General features: G+C 31.2%; 1 protein-coding gene and 1 long non-coding RNA gene across 2 annotated transcripts in view; one reads left to right on the top strand and one right to left on the bottom strand.

Annotated features, from left to right (window-relative positions):
- Positions 1-15,343, bottom strand: part of LOC109327554 — an 18,957-nt gene extending 3,614 nt beyond the window's left edge. The window contains exons 1-2 of the long non-coding RNA XR_002105339.1: positions 15,258-15,343; positions 8,043-8,044 (exon numbers count right to left, since the gene is read on the bottom strand). This is a non-coding gene — a long non-coding RNA (uncharacterized LOC109327554). The remainder of the gene's footprint in view (positions 1-8,042; positions 8,045-15,257) is intronic.
- On the top strand, positions 3,861-11,823 carry LOC109327553 (respiratory burst oxidase homolog protein C-like). The gene is made up of 12 exons (XM_019560735.1): positions 3,861-4,542; positions 4,791-4,953; positions 5,039-5,087; positions 5,278-5,391; positions 5,479-5,901; positions 6,461-6,844; positions 7,048-7,143; positions 7,279-7,394; positions 7,730-7,832; positions 8,305-8,378; positions 9,787-10,337; positions 11,562-11,823. The coding sequence occupies exons 1-12, from the start codon at positions 3,888-3,890 to the stop codon at positions 11,669-11,671; spliced, it is 2,838 nt and encodes a 945-aa protein (XP_019416280.1). The 5' UTR covers positions 3,861-3,887; the 3' UTR covers positions 11,672-11,823.

The raw sequence follows: 18,833 nt of genomic DNA, 5'->3' as shown, positions 1-18,833 counted from the left end.
TTCATAACATATAATTGGTTGAGAGAGAATATATTTTCAAAATAAACGAATCAATATAAAATTAAATGACAAATAAAAATATTATTTAAAGTGCGTTTTTTTATTGATGTGTGTTTATTTTGTAGATCTGTTCTTATTTTATAGACCAGTTCTCATTTTCATTAATTTTTTTGTTTACTTTTCATAGATTTATTTATTTTGTTTTTATACAAAAAGAAATAACAAACTAATTTATGGCAAACCCTCTTTAGGAATTCAAAATACATGAAATATTTAAATATAGACAATTGAATACACTTGATTTATTTTATTTTGTTTCTTACCATTGTTCTTAACATTGCATATATAATCATATAACAATATTAGTTTATATATTTTGATAATTTGTAATAATAATTATGAAACTCATGATTTTTATGATCAAATATTTATTTATATCATATGAGTTCATATTACTATATATTATCATGCCTTACTATATATTTGATCATTATGTTGCATAATTTGTCAATTTATTGACGATTAAAATATTATCATGTCTTACTATACGACAAAAGTTATGAAGACATTGTGTCGTTACATTAGAAAACATATCTAATGAAATTAATTCACAATTTTTGTGTTTCTATATATTTCGCTTTATTTTATCAAATTATTACACAATATTACTAATATACATTTAATAATATTCATACTTATGTGCTTCTAAATATTCGTCAAAATCAATGTCTCATGAGAATGCTCGAGTAATATGTGATTGTTTAACCATATGAATGCATATGTAAGATGAATGTTCTTAACCATGTGAATACACAGGTAACATGTGTGTTTCTTAATCATTAGAATGTACATTTAACATGTATGTTCTTAATCACACGAATGCATGAGTAACATGTGTGCTCTTAAATATAAGAATGCACAAGTAACATATTTTTTTTCTTAACCATATGAATGAATGCACGAATAACATGTGTGTTCTTAACTATTAGAATGCACGGGTAACATGTGTTATTAACCATTAGAATGCACGAGTAATATGTGTTATTAACCAAACAAATACAAGAATAATATGTGTTATTAAACATACGAATACACGGATAACATGTTTGTTCTTAACCATGTACCAAAAAATTATTGCCCCGTGCATTCTATTATTATGATGATGGTTATACTTTGACATATTGAGTTCCTTATGAATTCGAGTGTATACTATTATTATTATAAATTAATATGACATTAATTTTTTATTGTTCCTGAAAGTTTATATATTAAAGTGAAGTCATAAATTATATTATGTTAGAAAGTGGAAGTCCAATATGAATGAAAGATCTAAAAATGATTTATGTTAAAAATCATACAAGTAAATTTGACATCACGTCTTAACTCGAACATAAAACATTAGATGTATGACTTTAATTGAATTAGAAATTATAAATTAATATCAAGTGACTTATATTTTTTAAATATATATTAAATATGTTAAAATTTAAACAAATGTTTTTTAAAATATTATATGGGTCGGCCTATTACAACTCGCAAACCGCTTATGGTAGGTTTGAACAACAACTTGATATGCCTAAATTGTACTTAAACTTTTTATTCAAGTCTGGTTTAGCCCGAGCCCATGTGGGCTAACCCTAATCTGCTTGAGTTAGCCTATTTTGATGGCTATAACTTAGGGTATGAGTAGTGACAAATCTAAGATATTGGAATTACTCATACACCATGTTAGGGATAGATGAGCCTGGTGGATTCCCCCCCAAATTAATTATAATCTTTTTTTAAATATATCTTTTTATTTGTATGACCATTTTAAAGATTATAGATAGTGGATAAATTCTCTTACATGTAGAGATGTTGATATTGTTTATATATTATTACTTAATTGAATTCATAACGATTTTACACTTATGAAATAGAGTATGGAAATCACAGGTTGCCTTTGTCAAACTTTACAACAAATTTTATAAGATCAAATGAATTTTTATAAATCATTTAATATTGATAACACATATTTTTACGCAAAATTCTACTTTGTGATTTACATTGAGCAAAAGAAGATTAACATGAGATGTCAATGTTGACATTTATTGTTGATGTCGTTAATCATTTATGTTTAAAAATTATCAATTATCTCTGAATTAAGTATAACTTTAACAATACTAGTAAAATGAATTCATCTTATCTTAACTAATTTGATTTAGCTATTACTTAAGGGTCATTTTAGCAGCGAAGATATTCAAACAACAAAACTATGTAGTAAGATAAAAGATGAATTTCTTATAAACAACATGATGATTTATATTAAAAATAAAATAGCTGAAAATTTTATATCATTTTAATTGGTTTAAGTCTCTAAAGAACAAAAAATATCATTTAAAAAAAACATATATTTTTTATTGTTCAATTAACTTTAGTTATAAATTATAATTAAATATTGTTTTTCCAATATCTATATACACTTTTACCATCAATTAACAAGATAAGAAAAATATAATCTATCATCTCTTCCATCCCCGAAAACTTCTCTATTTCCCATTTCTTCTTCTCAAACTATGCATGGTTGGTTGGATAGAAGTGGAATAGATATAACCTCACCATTATCACAGTCTCAACACTGAGGAAAGAAGTCTTATTAGTTTAAATGTTTAATATTTATTCATTATTAATGTAAAAATCATACAATCATGATATCATCTACCATTTATTTGTATTTTTTAAAGAAAAATGATTATAAGAAAACATAAATGATAGATGATATAATGAAAAAATATAAAACTCATACACCATCAATATATACATATTTGATCTCTTAGTTTAATTGCTTTTTCCCCACAGCTTCTTACGGTCATGAGCTGAACAACAAATAATTGAAAATGTGTAAGGTATCGCATTGAACACGTGAAATCAAATAATAATTGTCATTTCCTTCAACTATCACAGATTCAGTCCTAAGCACCCAAAAAACACAAAGTAACAGGGAGACAAACTACAAGTAGACAAACTCAATTAATAATTTCATTAGATCTAATAATATTTTTGGGTACAAGAGCTTAAATATTTTAATGTTGTTAAGGTGCGAGATCTTACGTAAGAAAAGAGTAAACAATACTTCGATGATAAAAAATAGTTACTTAGCATATAAATACTCCCACTTGATGCATTTTATCCAAGAAAAAGTAGACTAAGTTGTAACATAAATATTCAAATTCGATGCCTACTATCCTGAAAAAGTAGATGAAGTTGTAACATAAATACTCATATAAATGTTGTAATATTTTTACCTAGTTTTTTGAAGACCGCAAAAGTTATTTTTTATGTTCAATTTACTAATACACTGTGTTGTATTTGAAAACTTCATTTTATAGATTAAGAAAAGAGAAAATATAATCATTCAATGAAAAAAAATTATGTGATTTAAATTGGTGGAGTATAATGCGATATAGCTGTAATATTATCGCTGTGTGACTGTCATAACCACATCGTACTATATTAGTGGAGTGATATCTAATAACAATGATACAGTCATATTAACTCATAAAACAACCACATCAAGCTACATTGGATGGTATTGGATGGCATCAAGCCACATTGGATTATATTGGATCACATCAAATTTAAAAAATATATTTTTAATTATAAAATAATTTACATCATCACTGAAATTGGCAATGGTCATAGTGATCATAATCACTATAAACATAATCATTACCGGTATTGACACCACAATTTAAAACTTATTAAATAAAATCTTATAATTTAGTTGTGTCATTGTGTGCATGTGCAAAATCGATTCAATAAGTTGTAATATCGAAAAAATGTGGAAATCAATGTATGATTGTACTTTAAGAGACACATCCTCCAAACTCAGTGATTAGTGCAGAGAAATGGAAGCATACAAGGTTGGAGTAGTTTCTGCATCAGATCTTCATCCTCATGAGTCTAACATAGAACTCATTGATACTAATCAAAGGGTATCTCACAGTGAACCATTGAACAAAAGGGTTAGCAGAAAAAACTACAAGTTGAACTCTTCTGCATTAACTTCAGCTATAGACAATGGCCATAGCAGCAACAAATCACACAATAAGGAACAACAACATGATGATGAAGAAGAAGAAGAAGACCATGTTGAAGTCACTGTGGAAATTAAAGGTGACTCAGTTGCTGTACACAGTGTTAAACCTGTTTCTACTGCATGCAATGAAGATATTAGTGGTGAAGATGAGAATCTGATTTTGCTTGGTAAAGGCATGCAGAAGAAAAGTTCCTTTGTTGGTGCTTCTGTTATGAGAAGTGCTTCTAGTAAGATAAAGCAGGTTTCTCAAGAGCTTAAACGTTTTGCTTCTTTGTCAAAACAAGGAGAATCTTCTAAAGTTGTGCACTTTGATAGAAATAAATCTGCTGCAGCTCATGCTCTTAAGGGACTCAAGTTTTTCACTAATGGTGGTGTTGGATGGGCTCAGGTTGAGAAACAATTTGATATTCTTACTGCTTCCAATGATGGCTATCTTCACTGTTCTCTCTTTGCCAAATGTATAGGTATTACAGATTATATATCCTTATGTCTCATTATCATACCTCAAGTGTTTGTTTAAGAGTCATGACAGACTTTGAATTGTTGTGTGTTATTGCAATTGCGGCCGTAATATTGTGGATATGGTAGAGTAATTTCTAAACAAGTGTTTGGATTTAAAGCATGTTTGGTTTTGATTAAATTTGTAAGGAAAATAGCTTTTTCTAAGCTGTTTTGAAGATAGATTAAGCTAATGAAAATGCATAAATTGTAGGCATGAACAAGGAGTCTGAGGCCTTTGCAGGGGAGCTTTTTGATGCTCTTTGTAGGAGGAGAGAGATTCAAGGGATTTCTATTAACAAGGCCCAGTTGAAAGACTTTTGGGACCAGATTTCGGACCAAAGTTTTGATTCTAGGCTCAAAACATTTTTTGACATGTAATTTTGTGCCTTTTTGTGGAATAAGCAATAAAGTATTTGTTGAATGCTTTGAAGATATTCACGAGCTTAATTTCAAATGCAGGGTTGATAAAGATGCTGATGGAAGAATCACTGAGGAAGAAATTAAAGAGGTATGGCATCACAAGTTACCTCTTTTGGAATCTAAAATAGTATCTGCCCAAAAAATTATTCATAAGTTTTATCAATGGACAAAGTTAATAAGCTAGTTTTATCAGCAACTTTTTCTAGTCTACATTCTGTTCCTATCAGAAAAAGGATTTTCCTTGATCATTTATGAACTGTGACCAATTTTGTTTTCAGATTATCTGTCTTAGTGCCACTACCAACAAGCTCTCAAACATTCAGAAGCAGGCAGAGGAATATGCTGCTTTAATCATGGAAGAACTAGACCCCGATGACACCGGATTCGTCATGGTAAGTACAAAAGCAGAAAGCCTACTTCATTAGACAGAAAATCATTCACTATATAGAATTCTCATATTAGCCTCATTTCTTTGACAGCTTGACAATTTAGAGATACTCTTGTTGCATGGACCAAGTCATTCTACAAGAGGATATAGTAAGTACCTGAGCCAAATGTTAAGCGTAAAGCTTAAGCTGATATATGAAGAAAATCCTATTAAGAGGTGGTATAGAGAAACCATGTACTTTCTGCAGGATAATTGGCAGAGATCTTGGGTATTGTTGCTGTGGATTAGTGTGATGTTAGGTCTATTTGCCTATAAATTCACGCAGTATCGGAGAAAAGCTGCTTATGAGGTTATGGGCCATTGTGTATGCATGGCCAAAGGTGCAGCTGAAACACTCAAATTGAATATGGCTATCATTTTGCTACCTGTTTGCAGAAACACCATCACCTGGCTTAGGAATAAGACCAAGCTAGGCATTGCGGTTCCTTTTGACGACAACCTCAACTTCCACAAGGTAATTTTTACTGCAGTTCTGTTACTTGCATCCCAAATGTTACACAACATTGTTACACCAGGTAACAATATGTAAAAAATGGCGAAGTATGGACCGGTTAACAACACTATTTCAAAATGTGATGCGGCTGCAATATCTCTACTGTGGCAGCCATTGCAACCATAGGCGGCCGGCTGTGATTGTGGATCCCGTTCACTGCAATTGGAAGCATCAGGCCGGAACGCAAGAACCATGATTTAAAACACTTAAATAGTTTACATCAAATAACCAACTTTTTGAAAACATATAATCAGTCCATTAGCTAATCGTTTTTGATACGTCATCTGGTATTTCCTTTTAGAGTGACAAGCAGAAAACATATCTACCTTGTTCAAATGTTTGTTGGGACATAGTTTTTCACAAGTCAATAGGGAATTTACAGTAGTGTGTGTTTGATTCGTCGTCTGGAAGCCCCCAAACGCGCGTTTTCTGGAAGCAACGAAGTATTGGTTTCAACTAAACATGACATTTGACCGTGACTTCAAACATCACTTAAGTATATGAGAGTATTTTTTTGCAGGTGATAGCTGTAGCAGTAGCAATTGCCGTCGGTATACATGGTATTTATCATCTTGCTTGTGACTTTCCTCGCCTTCTTCACGCAGACATTGAAAAGTACAAGTTAATGCAACCTTTTTTTGGAGATCAACCACAAAGCTATTGGTTTTTTGTCAAATCTTGGGAAGGAGTAACAGGCATTATAATGGTTGTTCTAATGGCAATAGCCTTCACTCTAGCCAGCCCTTGGTTTAGGAGAGGCAGGATCAAGCTACCAAAACCCCTTGATAGTCTCACTGGTTTCAATGCCTTTTGGTACTCCCACCATCTCTTTATCATTGTCTATGCACTGTTGATTGTGCATGGTATCAAACTTTACTTGTCTAAAGAATGGTACAAGAAAACGGTTAGCACTCACATTTATTCAATTCAATCCTCTGTCTCTGAGTTGAGTTTAGGAAGGGAAAATGAAGACTTCAGAACTATCCACGAGTTATTTCATGGCTCTCAAGCTTTCATTTCCTTCACCTCCAAAACTCAACTCGCAAATGGACTATAGTTTCCTTATTCTAATTAACATTGCATGAACTTATAATCTGTGTTTTGTAGACTTGGATGTATTTGGCTATTCCTATCATCATTTACACATTGGAAAGATTGGTTAGAGCACTCAGATCAACCATCAAGCCTGTGAGAATACTAAAGGTGATTATCAAATATTTAAAATTCAATTTCTCACTATATGACAAAATTGAAAAACATATGGTTCCATTATAATAATTTCTAGCTGACCTTAGAAAATAAAATATGTCATCACATTTTTAATGTTCAATTTTGAAGGTGGCTGTTTATCCTGGAAATGTGTTGGCTCTTCATATGTCAAAACCTCATGGATTTAGATACAAGAGTGGACAATACATGTTTGTCAATTGTGCTGCTGTGTCTCCATTTGAATGGTATGCATTTGAAGAATCATTAGTCACTTTTTTATTTTTTGGTACTATCAACGATATCCATTCACTTTATGAATAAAGAAATAATCTCTTTCGGGTGCGTGACTGTTCCTACCAGCAAGTTTTGCTCACAGGAATTAAACCCTAACCTTTTGATTTTTTCTAGAATCTAATAAAACTTCATATCATTAGACGAAAGTCTTGTTGGTTTAGTAACTCATGTTTACTCTGTGGAATTAAATTTTGTAACCAAGTATCTTTCTACAACCCTCAAATGATTTATTACCTAGTATAGTATCTAATTAATACAGTGTTTAATATTGATTATGCTTTCACAGGCATCCATTTTCTATAACCTCAGCCCCTGATGATGACTACCTTAGTGTTCACATCAGAACATTGGGTGATTGGACTAGGAGTCTCAGAGCCAAATTCTCAGAGGTGAATTCAGGATAACTTTTTTTATGTACTCAACTGGATTTTGAGGATAAATTGTCTTGGGTAATACTATTTTAACTTCAGAAATTATAGAGATTAGATATTGGTGGAGAAAAAGGAAATGCTTAAAATAGTAAATTGCATGTATACTATTATGAATAAGGTTGTGATATGATCTTATACAAACTATATAATATTAACTCCAATTTATACTACTATTTTTATTTTCTAATTAAATAACTAAAAATATCAGAAAACAAAGTAATTTTAGTCATAAGAGTCCTCCTAAAATATTCTAAATAAATATAAGATATAATTATCATATGAGATTTCATCTATATTTATGTATCCTCTAAATACTTCATATAAAATATTTAAGATATTCTAAGAGTAAGAACATTTTACATTAAAGATACTAGATAATTCTGACAGTATTACATTTTAATAAACTATTTATGGCTATGGATTCTTTCAGGTGTGTCAGCCACCTGACAATGGGAAGAGTGGACTTCTAAGAGCAGAGTGCTTGCCAGGAGATAGCAGCCCAAGGTAAACCACATTTAACCCTTCATTGTGGCAAAGAAAACTCAATTTTAGAAAATACATTTTTTGGCTAGGTATTCACTTTTGTTTAAATTAAGTTTCACAATTTATAATTTGGTACCCATAAAAGTGATTTAATTTTTCAAAAAATATATTTTCTATATTTACATAATCATTAGGACAATATATTTAATACACCAAATCAAACAATTTAAAAAAAATTATATCATGGTTTAATGAAGATATATATGTCACTTAAAGATAAATAAAAAAGTTATCTAATTTTTATTACCTATCTTTCAACTTTTACTTTCCTCTCATTTCCCTCCTGATCCGAAAAAGACATAAATTTCATTATTTAAATTTTAATAGTCATAAATTAAATTAATTTATTAAAAAATATATTTACTATATTTACATAATCAAGAAAAATATATTTAATATGTCAAATCATTTATCTTTAAAAAACATTTTTTATTATGTATCTTCCAATGATTGTTTAAGAAAGAAGACATTGATTAACTATAAATATATTTACTTGTTTATCATTTAAAATATTGTTATAGAAGGGAAGTGGTAAAGATTGGACTAAATATGGTGTGTATCTCTTTTTCTTCTTATGACGTATCTTCAATTCTTTAGGGAATGAACATTAAAAAAAACATAAACTATATTTGTTTCTTTGATTTTGTGACTTTTTTAAATACGTGTAATGAAAAAAGATAATGAGACTAGTTGTGTGTTAGACAAATGAAACATATGCTATTATTTGTTTAAACCCAATTCGAATTTAATAAAAAAACCTGATGTAATTGAGTTTGGATTTTACCCGAATCCAACTTTCGAGTTCGAGTTTGGTACAATTGATACATTACCATAAACCCAATTAATATATGTAAATTTATAAAATTACACATAAATACATATATAAAACATATATATAGATACATATATAGAAATACATGTTTTGGCTAGGTTCTCATCGAGTTCGAGTTACCTGAAACCAGACGGTTCAATGATGATATAATTGTTTTCAATCCCACTTAATTCAAGTTGGGTTTTGGATTTTGGATTCAAAGATGGGTAAGCACAAACCTAACCCTGATCCATTTCTTAGCCATTCCTACCATTATTTGGAAATTGCTTATTTATTAGAGGTTGATACACCCTTTTAAATACCATATGTTGATGAATATCGATCTGTTATTTCAGGTAATATCTCATATATTATCCTGGATCAATGATAATAAAATAAAAACAATAAAATAATGAATGTTTAAATTTTTTAACTGAAATAACATATTTCAGTTAAAAATGTCTTTTTGTGTAATGGGTACTATGTATAAGACTATATTTAATAGAAGAGTTCATTACATTTTTCTATTGCTTAGTGATATTATAATATGTTATGTAGTAATCTCCCTAAAGTTCTGATTGATGGTCCATATGGAGCACCCGCACAAGACTACAAACAATACGAAGTAGTTTTACTAGTTGGACTTGGAATTGGTGCTACTCCAATGATAAGTATATTAAAGGACATAATGAACAATTTCAAGGCAATGGAAGAAGAAGAAGAAGGAACTACAATAGAGGAAGGAGTAATTAATAAATCACCAAGAACCCCACAAAACAATAAAGCAAATTTGAGCAACTTTAAGACTAGGAAGGCCTATTTTTATTGGATCACTAGGGAACAAGGTTCATTTGATTGGTTTAAAGGGGTGATGAATGAGGTTGCTGAAGATGATCATAGTGGAGTTATTGAGTTGCACAATTATTGCACTAGTGTTTATGAAGAGGGTGATGCTCGTTCTGCTCTTATTGCTATGTTGCAGTCTCTTAACCATGCTAAGAATGGCGTGGACATTGTTTCTGGCACGCGTGTAAAGTCTCACTTTGCTAAACCCAATTGGCGTAGTGTCTATAAGCGCATTGCTCTTAATCATTCACAAGCTCGAGTTGGTGAGTTCCTATTAACTAACATATATTAGTTGTTGTTTAGTAATTACAAGTTCAATAGTTCAAATTGTTGGACCAGACTGCGACCGGGGAGCCTCCAACCACCAGGGAGTTCCATTGTTACATGGGCATGGGAAGAGTGAAGAGTCACAAGTGAGACACCACGTCTTCAACCAAAACCTTAAGGCATTAGTTCCATGGGCCTTTCCTTTTCACTCCTCCCTACATATCCAATGTGGGACTTCACACTTGAATAAACCCAACAATCTCCCCCTCAAGTGTGAGTACCACACACTTTTCGGTCCACTCCCCCTTCAGTCCACCATGTCCCAGCCGAACCATCGGCTCTGATACCACTTGTTGGACCAGACTGCGACCGGTGAGCCTCCAACCACCGAGGAGTTCCATTGTTACATGGGTATGGGAAGAGTGAAGAGTCACAAGTGAGACACCACGTCTTGAACCAAAAAAACTTCACACTTGAATAAACCCAACACAAATAATAGAAAGAGTCTCTCCACAAGTAAAATTGCATATATCGTCTCCTTAGACCTTACTAAATAAGAACGTCATATACTATATTACATTTTTTTAACTTCATTATGACACTCATATTTGATACACATTTTTTTAAACTTCATTATGACACTCATATTTGATACACATTTGACATATTAGGACATTCATAGTAACCCACAATACTCATTTACATCCATATCAATAGATGATATCTATAGTGGATTTCAAATATAGGTGTTAGGAAAACATTTTTCATCACTATTTAGCAAATTATATATAAAACACTACCTTTTTCCAAAGATGAGAATAGTGGTGTGCTAGTGTGGTTTACAATTTTACATGAAGTTGTTTGGATCTAGGTAGATTTTAACATAGGTTTATTAATGTGAAAAGTGCTAGGAACACATTATTTAATTCTATTAAATTGATTGATTGTGTACAAATTGAAAAATATGTCAAACATATGAACCAAATTAACCATTTACTCCCACTAAATCATGTGTCTATCTTTATGTCATATGAAATGCATTCAGTAATAGAAAGCATGTTGAAAAGAATATGGTAATGAGTGCTGCTAAATGTTGTGTTGAAAAAAATGGTATGCATATGAATTAAATTGTCAGAAATGAAAAACAAATTATTATCCTTGTGGTTAATGTTATGCCCTTCTTATAAGAATGTGCTTTATATATGTAATAATGCATGCAGGGGTATTTTACTGTGGTCCACCTGCGCTAACACAAGAGCTTCGTCAGCTATCTTCAGATTTCTCTCGCAACACAACCACCAAATATGACTTCCATAAGGAAAATTTCTAATGTGATGAACAAGATATGGTTTACCATGAAGATTAATTGCTTCAACCAAACAAAATTGCTTGAAAGAGCATTGTTATTCTCTTATGCCTTACATTTAACGGCGTTCAATTCATGAGTGTTGTTGAATGTGAATTCTGGTTTAGCAATTATAGTAGTGTTGTGATGAAAATATGTGCCTTGATTAGTAAGTTGCATATCAAAAATTAAATTACTTAGTTTTCAAGGATTTTGTTGTTTTAGTTTAATCTTTTCAATTTGAAATGTTGTCGACTTTTTTTAAGATTAGGATTAAGATGTTAGTTATGCCTAAAAATAAGGAAAGTATCTGATATTGTCGTTAGTCTCTAGCTCTATTTTAAGAGCTATTATTCAAAAGATGTGATCCATAATTCTCTTAATAATAAAATTTATGCTTCCTCCTCTTTTAAACCTCCTCTCCAAAAACTAGCAAATTGGTGTGAGAGACATTTTCTTGAGGGATTTGTGAGTTGGGACAAAAACATAATAAAAACTCAAAATGGAAGATGGCACATCATCTATTACACTTACACCATCAATTTTTGATGGTGACAATTACGAAGCATGTAGAAGAAGAATATGAAGTTGGTTAATTGCATGCAAATCCTATGGTGGCTCAGATGAATAATAATAAAGAAAGAAAGACAAAGAAGGCAAACGTCAAAGCTTGTCTTTTTTTGTGTTGCGTTCTCCAAATTTGATGATTCAATTCCAGTAAGCGATACATGTTAGGAGGGGTAGTCATAAACCCAAAAGGAATTAGTTCTTACCAAAAAAAATATATGAGGAAATAACTTTAGTAATACAAAAAAAAAAATATTTACATAATTATGGATCTATAGGCTGCCTAGGACATTTGGGATTTACCTCAAATCAGCATATCAAGGCCTTAAAAGGAGACAAAAACTATAGAAGCTTATGCTGACAAGCTAAACAAGAATAATAGCCAAAGGAATAAAAATCAAGTTTTCTCACTTATTCTTATTGAAAAAAAAAAAAAAAACAAATCACCCACATAAAAGATGTTAATGGAGAAATACTGTAAAGACACTTCAAAAATAAAACATCTTATGATACATTTTATTGGAAAACAAAGATATTTTAGAAAGCAAACAGAAATAAGACATCAGCAATAATAGTTAATCGATTAACTAAAATCAAGTAAAGCATTGGTTGAACAATTCTTGTAATTGACACGTTTTATAAATTTAACACATGTTGAAATTGTTTTAAAACATGTGTTTATTAGTTTGTTAGAGAGTTAGTTAGGTTAGTTGTATTGCTTGCTTTACAAGACATTGTATATAAATAACATTATCTTATATCATTTTTAATTCAATCAAAACATACATTCTATATACTCTTCTATGTTCCTATTGAAATCGTAATATGGTATCAAAGCACCTTCATTAAAAGTGTTTCTATTGCTGTTAAGTGTCAAAATATTAATGAAATGTATATGATTCAGAGGCACTTTGTGTGGATTTATGATGTAATTGCATACAGTTCTCAATAATCTAGTAATTTTGTATTGTTTAGGAATTTAAGTAATTGTTGTTGTTTGTAGGTGAAGATATGATGAATAAAGGAGAAAAAAAAAAGATTAAGGTTTTGAACAACACAAGCCTCGCCCAAGCGAGGGAATGATCGCTCAAGCGACAATTCAGAGGAAAATCAGCAGAAAACAATGACATCCCTCGCCCAAGTGAGGGACTGTCGCTCGGGCGCTATTCAAGACCAAAATTTGCTAAACTTACTATTTCTCCCTCGCCCAAGCGAGAGATCCTCGCTTAGGCGAGGTGATCAAGCAGGAATTGTCATATTCTCTCGCCCGGGCGAGGTGGTCAGGCTGGAAAAGTTATATTCTCTCGCTCAAGAGAGGTGATCAAGCAGGAATTGTCATATTCTCTCGCCCGGGCGAGGTGGTCAGGCTGGAAAAGTTATATTCTCTCGCTCAAGAGAGGTGATCAAGCAGGAATTGTCATATTCTCTCGCCCGGGCGAGGTGGTCAAGCTGGGAAAGTTATCTTCTCTCGCTCAAGCGAGAATCCCTAGCTTGAGCGAGAGTGTAGCGGTTAGGCATGAAATAGGCAGTTTTGGAAAAGGCCAGAGGTTATCATCACTTTTCTGAAGAAATCTTGGCACGAAATATAGAGAGAATAGGATAGAAATTATGGAAACGATTCTATTTCACATGATTGTTTGTATTAGTTCATGATTCGAGCGTTGTAATAGCGAGGATGAGTGGCTAGTTCTTCGTAGTTGGGAATCAAAATGTAATCGTCTTAACTTTTGTACTCCTGGATTCAATTCTATGTTAATGTTGTTTGATTTTGGAAAGTTTATCCCTTGTTTATTGCATGATTTCAATTAGCTACTGAATTCATGATTTAAGGTTCAAGTTTAATTGAGAAGTTAAACTTGATACCAGATCTGGATTGTCTTTCTTGCTACATAATTGATCTAGGGATGGTCAATGATGTAGGAATTGCTTTTACATTTGGTTATAATGCTAGTTAATCATCCGATTATCCAAGAAATTGGTAATTGAGTGATTACCTAAGAATTTTACAATCAGGGGACTGATGTAATTGATTTATGAAAAATGTGCATCAAATTCAGTAACTTCACAAACTATTAGGAATTGAATCTATAGATATCAAAAGGGAAAAGTTGATGAATTTCGATCCCAACCCTTTTATTTTATTATCTTCTATTGTTATTTAAATTTGATTATTTCTAAAAACCAATGCAAATTTACCAACCAAATCTTGTACACAGCTGCTCAATTGATTCTTGTAGGAATTAGTGTAAATCCACTCTGCTCCCTAATGACGATATCCCGATACTTTACCGGATTTTATTACTTGTATGATACGGTACACTTGCCGTTACATAAAATATCTAACAATTGCCGCTGCACTTTATTTTTTATAGAATCACCATTCCCTTATCCTTTTTTGCTGTTATCTTTGCATCTTTTCTTCACCCAATGTCATCACATATATACTAGAAAGTAATAAAGAATTGAATTATGAAAGAGATGGATCAAGCCTCACAAAGCAGCTCAGGCTCACCAACAAGAGACACAAAAGTATTATTAATCGAATGCCTTAGGAGAAGTTATAAAGTTGATGAGTGGACCCATGACATACTTCAAACTGGTGACATAGTTGAAGAGATTCGAATAGGAACCTTCACCAACTCCATGATCAGGTTCAAGTCTCCTTTCAAGAACGACAAGAACGATGTCAACAAGATCCTCCAAGATTCATACTAGAAGAAAGAAACTTCCATAATCATAAGGAAAAGTAGACACAGAAGTAGAAGAACATATGGCAAGAAATGGAGATGTTCAAAGGAAACATATCAAAACCCTATTTATCAAACTCAGTCTTTGAAGACATGAATGATAATACAAGCAAGCAAGAGCAACATTGCTTTGTTTTGGGTACTGACTTCAAATCAAACACACTAAACAAAGAGAAAGAAAACGAGACAACAACAATAACAACCAAAGAAGAGGCTGCACCAACAGCAACGTGCTCCCACTTCTTATTGCCTTAGACATTTTGCAACTGATAACAACCATACACACTACGCTCACCACACTATCAATCTTGTCCATGAACAAGAAGATGCTGCTGCAGATAAGACATGGAACAAAAATATATACAATTTCTTTGGTTCTTTTGTATACTCAAAGAATCCTCCAACAATGTAAAACCATGAGATTCCATGGAATATGGTCAAAATTTCTGACCATGAAAATAATCAAGTGATTGAGAAAATTCAATCACATTAGGATCGAGATTTCAATACAACAAATTGTTATGATATAAAATCAAAATATTAAGCTGGAGTCATTAACATTTACTCTCCAGCTTGAGGGAGCTATTAGAAAACAAAGCTACTTTGGAAAACAAGTAGAAACAAGACAACAACAATAACAATTAATCGATTAACACTATAGTTAATCGGTTAACTGGTTAGAAAATCAAGTGAAATATTGGGTGAACAATTCTTGTAATTGGCACGTTTTACACATTTAACAAATGTTGAAATTGTTTTACAGCATGTGTTTATTAGTTTGTTAGAGAGTTAGTTAGGTTAGTTGTATTGCTTGTTTTATAAGACATTTATATAAATAACACTCTCTTGTATAATTTTTAATTCAATCAAAACATATATTATATACACTCTTGAAATCGCAATACATTTATCATATTAATTATGAGAAAATAACAATTTTGCTATTTAAAACATAATGAGAAAAATGAATTTTCATCTTTAGTACCCAAGATGATCGATTGAGGCTTGATGTCCAGAGCAAGTTTATAAGTCTTAACAACCTCAAGAGGCAAATATGGATGGCAAAAATACCCGACCCATAAGTACCCATTAAAATACCCTTAATGGGTACTTGCAAAAAATAGCTTATGGGTGTGGGAACGGGTATCATGTTACTCACCCCGCAGATACCCACATATATATTTTAATTAAATATTTTATTTTTTAATATTATATTTTGTCTATTTTATTATTATTTCATAATAAATTTTAGTGATTGAACTATAATCATAAAATTATCATATTATTTAAGTAATAATTATTTTTATATATTGATTACTATAAAATATATAAAAATATAATTAAAATTGAAAACTCATTGGATACCCGCTACTCGAACGAGTGACAGGTACCCGCAAATAGTTTGTGTATGAGTGCTGGCATGCAATGCTCGTGTTTGTCTGACCCTATTGCCATCCCTAGAGGCAAAGATGAGCACCAAAGATGACCAACTTTTTGTTGCAACATGCTTTCTACAAAAAATAGAAAATTTACATGGATAGTGTAGTCAAACTACACTATCACACGTTTAGTATACATTTTGAAATAATTACGGAAGTGATTTAAATTTTATGGATCTCGTGGATGAGGTCCACGACTTTGGGGAAGTCATGAACATGGAATACGACATCCCTGCAATCTCATGCCTCAGAGGCACAAATTTCTTACATATTCTCTCTCCTCAACTAAAGTCGTGGATCTTATGCACAACTTCCATAGTCGTTTACTTGATGCACGAAATTGGATAGGATATGATGAATTTTGAATTTTTCTTTTATACAGATATTGTAGGGTATTGTTTTAAGGGTTAGTTTTATTGACTATAATATGAGTTTTAAAAATAAGTTAAGATTTATGATTTTTAGTGTATAAAAATAATAGGTTTAAATTAAAATAGTAAGTTAAATTGAATATGATAATTTTACTAAAGTGTTAGTTTTATGGAATTTAGTTAAAATATTTGATTTTTTAACATTTATTATATTAGTTGTTTAAAAATAAAATGCATAAAGTAAAATAATAAGATAATTTTATGGAAATAAAATTGATAATATCATACAAATTTGAAAATGATTACATTTAAAAAACAACAGAACGAGAATACAAATTCATAATGGTGTCTATGAGATGATGTTTCATATTCAGGTGTCTTCCTCCGAAAATCCACGTAAATGTTCCACATCAAGGTGACTGCACTATTCACTTAAATTTTCCACCAAAGTCGTGGACCCAATACACGACTTCTACCGAAGTCGTGGACCCAATACACGACTTCGGTTCACTATAAATACGCAGGTCCTCCCCCTTCATTCTCACTCTAAATCCTTCCAAATCCGAAATACTTTTAAATCTTTCTGGATTTCCCAATATCTTTACTCCAAAATGGAAATCGGGAAAGATTTGGAAGTATTTCAGATTTAGAAGGATTTCATGTGAGAATGAAGGGGAGATGACTTGCATATTTATAGTGAACCAAAGTCATGTATAGTGTCCACGACTTCGGTAGAAGTCGTGTATTGGTCCATGACTTTGGTGAAAAATTTATGTGGATAATGTAGTGACCTGGATGTGGAACATTTACGTGGAGTTTCGGAGGAAGGCACCTGGATGTAGAATATCATCTCATAGACGCTATTAAGAATTTTTATTCTCGCTCTATTGTTTTTTAAATGTAATCATTTTTCAATTCGTACTACAATTATCAATTTCATTTCCATAAAATTGTCCTATTATTTTAATTTATGCATTTTATTTTTAAACAACTAATATAATTAAATGTTAAAAAAATCAAAAACTTTAAATGAATTCAATTTATCATATTCAATTTAATCATATTCAATTTAATTAAATGCATTTTATTTTACTAACACTTTAGTAAAATTATCATATTCAATTTAATCTTACTATTTTAATTTAAACCTATTATTTTTATACACTAAAAATCATAAATCTTAACTTATTTTAAAAACGTATACTACTCAATAAAACTAATCCCTAAAAAAATAAATAATCCTATAATATTCGTGTAAAAGGAAAATTCAAAATTCATCATGTCTCATTCAATCTCGTGCATCAGGTACACGATTATGGAAGTCATGCATAGAATCCACGACTTTAGTCGAGGAGAGAGAATATGTAAGAAAGTCGTGTCTCTGAGGCACAAGATTACAGAGATGTCGTATTCCTTGTCCACGACTTCCCCAAAGTCGTGAACCTCATTACGAGATCCATAAAATTTAAATCACTTCCGTAATTATTTCAAAACGTATACTTTGACTACACTATCCATAAAAATTTTCACAAATAATAATAGCTGACATCGGCTACACAAGCCACATCACTAATGACCAGAAGCTTTATAAATAGCTTCATACAAACATCTTCAAAGTGAAAATTGGGAATGTTGTTTTCATACCTTTCAAGGATAACATCTGATTGTTGTTACACTCTACCTCTATTATAAGAGCTACTCAATAAATGTAACCCATGATTTTTTGAATACATTTTTTATGCTGCCTTTCTCTTTAACGCTATGCTCCAAGACTAATTTTTTTATGATGCTTTTATCTTTAATGCTATGTTGATTATAAATTAAGTATTTTTAACTTCTTTTTTTTTTGGTGTTAATTTTAAGAAAACTAGAATATGAGGACAATGAACTGTCGTACCAAAATATGTCTCCAACAATATTATGAAAAACATGTTATATTAATTAAAAAAATTAAATATCCATTATTTTTTAATTTTTGCTTTAATATCATTGGTGCATGATTTAAAACACAATTTAGAATAAC

The sequence above is a fragment of the Lupinus angustifolius genome, chromosome LG15, assembly GCF_001865875.1.
Source record: "Lupinus angustifolius cultivar Tanjil chromosome LG15, LupAngTanjil_v1.0, whole genome shotgun sequence".
Lineage (NCBI taxonomy): Eukaryota > Viridiplantae > Streptophyta > Magnoliopsida > Fabales > Fabaceae > Lupinus > Lupinus angustifolius.
The sequence above is the reverse complement of the archived record's forward strand: the minus strand, read 5'-3'. Positions and strand labels throughout refer to the sequence as shown.